This window comes from Euphorbia lathyris, chromosome 1 (assembly GCF_963576675.1).
Source record: "Euphorbia lathyris chromosome 1, ddEupLath1.1, whole genome shotgun sequence".
Classification (NCBI taxonomy): Eukaryota; Viridiplantae; Streptophyta; class Magnoliopsida; order Malpighiales; family Euphorbiaceae; genus Euphorbia; species Euphorbia lathyris.
In genome coordinates, this window is record NC_088910.1 from 54,043,774 (window position 1) to 54,046,919 (window position 3,146).

A 3,146-nucleotide genomic window follows, 5' to 3' on the forward strand; every position below is an offset into this window, starting at 1 on the left:
ATGGAGGCATGCATTATAAAAGCCATAGGCAGGCAGTAGATGTCAATAAAGCATAAACCTTCTTTTTCTAAATTGTGTTGGATGGATGGTCCCAACCCTCTGTAAAATTAAACATCACACAGTTAAACTGTAAATTACAAACATAAATATTAATTAATCAACCAAGTCTTCATAACTATGCAGGTGATTGTTCAGTATGTGGTACAAACATATTTATTTTTATTTTTCCTGTTTAACTCATCTAGTTCATGTGTCAAATTGTATTCACAACACATGGTGGCAGATGCACCATATCTTTATTCCTTTTCAATATCCTATGTAAAGATAGATATATAGCAAGGTTAAAATTCTACCATATTATTCTTTACTAAATTTAATATTCAGTTGAACAAAGTTAATTCTGTGCACTATCAAACACATAGTCCAAATGATTAAGGTACTAAATCAGTTTAACTATTCAATTAGGGTTTAAATTCACGAGATGAAAAATGCATGTATGATTAAAATACTTCGTCGATGGGAGAGTTAGGCCTCCCGAGAGAGATCTATCTAGCTCGAATCTGGATTCGTCTGAGCTGTTGGGCTAGAATAAAAAAAAAAAAAGTTATTCTTTGATGTTAACTTTATACCATGTGTTAAAGGGTGAGTTAAATTGAAGAGAGTAGAGACACTAGTAGGACTTTCTATCATTCTATATTACCTTTTCTGGTCCTTCTTCTCTCCCAAAAAGCTAAAACTTCTGAGTAATAAAAGATTGATGATCAGTTGCAGGAAGCCTACAATTTTCTGCCTCATGTAAGTTAAATTTCCATAAACTCCATCACAATTTCCTCAACTGTTTCTATGCTATTTATATTTCATATCTGCACCTAGTTATTTCCTCTTCTTTGCTTCATTTCCATATCCATGAAATCCAAATTTTTTCATTCTAGATTTAGCTTACCCTAAATTCAAAACTTAGGAATTGCTTCATATAAAGTTCTTGTTCGAGTTCGATTCACATATGCAAGGAAGAATCTAATTTCATCCTTGTATGTTTCTTCTTCTTCTTCTTCTCCTCTCTTTGCATCTAATTTAATCATATGTTTTACCATAGAGTTGAGAAAATTGTGGAATTGTTTCTTTTGTGGATTATAATGAACAAAATTCACAAGATGTTGTTCATAAAAGACCTAAAATATGGAGAAGAATCAATAAAAACTGATGTATGGAATCTGAATTATTACAGGTTGAGGAGTAAATCATCAGTTGCAATTTCTCAATAATGAAAGAAGTGATATGATGATTAGAAGTTCAAAAGGAAAAGGTATTGAAGCAAAGCAAGAAGATGATGCTACTAATAATAATGAAAATAACAAGTTGTTCAAGGTAACACCATCATCATCAAGACAATGGTCAGCATTCAGAAATCCAAGAATAGTTCGAGTTTCTCGTTCATTTGGAGGCAAAGACAGGCACAGCAAAGTGTGTACAATAAGAGGATTAAGAGATAGAAGAATCAGACTTTCAGTACCTACAGCCATTCAATTATATGATCTTCAAGACAGGCTTGGATTAACTCAACCTAGTAAAGTTATAGATTGGTTACTTGATGCTACTAAAAATGATATTGATAATCTTCCACCACTTCAAATGCCTCAAGGATTTGGTCAATTTCATCCCCAAATGCTATTTCCTCATCATGAATCAACTCCTCCTCATCTTCAACCTTCCATTTCCCCTTTCTTGGATGCCACTTTGTCTTTTGGTAAAGATGGAGGATTTCATCAGCAGCAGCAGCAACATCATTCTTTAGGGATAAAGATGAATACTAATAGTACTCTTGATGAACATAACACAATGGGAAGATCAAAGAGTACTAATTGGGGTCTAGAAGCTGAAACAGAAGCTTCATTTCATGGTAAAGGAAAGATGATTAGAACAAATGAAGAAGAAGATCAAAATGGATTATCATTATCAGCACAAAAGTTGTTTCCTTTAGCTTCAACTAATTCTTCCTTGCCTAGCTTCTTCAACAATAATCCTCCAAACATGCCCTTAAATCCCTACAACTATCATTGGGATGCCTCAAATTTATCATTATCCCAATTTGGGATAGTACCACAGGCAGAAAACAATTCTAGTAGTGTCCCACTGCCATCATCTTTGGCAGGCGGTGGAGGCGGAGGCGGAGGAGGCTCTCAATACTTTTTCTGTCCGCCTCCGGTGACAATGCCATCATTCTTTCCACAATATCCTCCTCCTTTTGCTACTCCTCCATTGGAGAATAATGAGACCAGGGAATTCACCCATTTCCAGTTATTGAACTCAGGTAATTAACTCTCCCTCAGTTGTTTTATGTCGTTTTAGAATTATCAATTTCTTCTTTTCTATATGACATTTTATATTACCAATACATTTTTGACAAATTTCTCTCAGATTTGTGCTTATGTATGATAAGAAAGAGAATTTTTTGACATAATTCACAAATATATTGTACAATTCCTAGCTTGTACTCATAGCAATATGTTTGAATTAATGTAAATCCAGGACTTGCTCATTCTCATAGGAACAACAGTGGAGGACAGCCTAGTAAAGATGAAAATGCAGATCCTTAACATTTCTCTTCATATTTATGTAATATATACAATTATAAAAGAAAAATTATGGAGATCCATTAATTTATTGTATGAAGGAATCAAGTAAGTAAATGATCTCTACAATTGAATACAAGTAAGGCACTAGATACTCCCTCTCTTTTGTGTTACTTGTATTTCTTCATTTATATATATATATGCAGACAGTACAGCAGGCTATATATAGCATATTGTAATATGGAAAATTAATTAATCTTGATTATACATTTTCATTTCTGGGTTTAATTTTGATTTTGATTTGCTGATTAATTAGAATTTAATGGAATATATACCATAGGTTATATTGTTTGATGTGTATACATTATTATCTGCATTATCATCTTTTTCCAGTGTAGCAAACAAAATAATTTAGTCTTCTCGATATCAGTGCTGTACAAGTTAACTTGCTAGCTCAAGTTCTTCATAAGATGTTTTTTATTTTTGTTACATTAATAAGATGTATTGATACTATATTATATTGTTAGATGATATCATTTTAGCTAGAAATTCTGATGCAACAATTAGAAACAA

The 3,146-nt window shown here is 32.6% G+C and overlaps 1 protein-coding gene across 2 annotated transcripts; it reads left to right on the forward strand.

The window, feature by feature from the left end:
* Nucleotides 1–673: 673 nt before the first annotated feature.
* LOC136202942 (transcription factor TCP5-like) lies at nt 674–2,848 on the forward strand. Of its 2 annotated transcripts, none has more exons than XM_065993981.1 (3): nt 674–795; nt 1,229–2,311; nt 2,530–2,848. In XM_065993981.1, exons 2-3 carry the CDS (start codon nt 1,279–1,281, stop codon nt 2,595–2,597), a joined length of 1,101 nt encoding a protein of 366 aa, XP_065850053.1. In that variant the 5' UTR covers nt 674–795; nt 1,229–1,278; the 3' UTR covers nt 2,598–2,848. The 2 variants fall into 2 exon arrangements, with proteins under 2 accessions (XP_065850053.1, XP_065850127.1); XM_065994055.1 differs by lacking the exon at nt 674–795 and adding an exon at nt 880–1,031.
* Nucleotides 2,849–3,146: the final 298 nt, after the last annotated feature.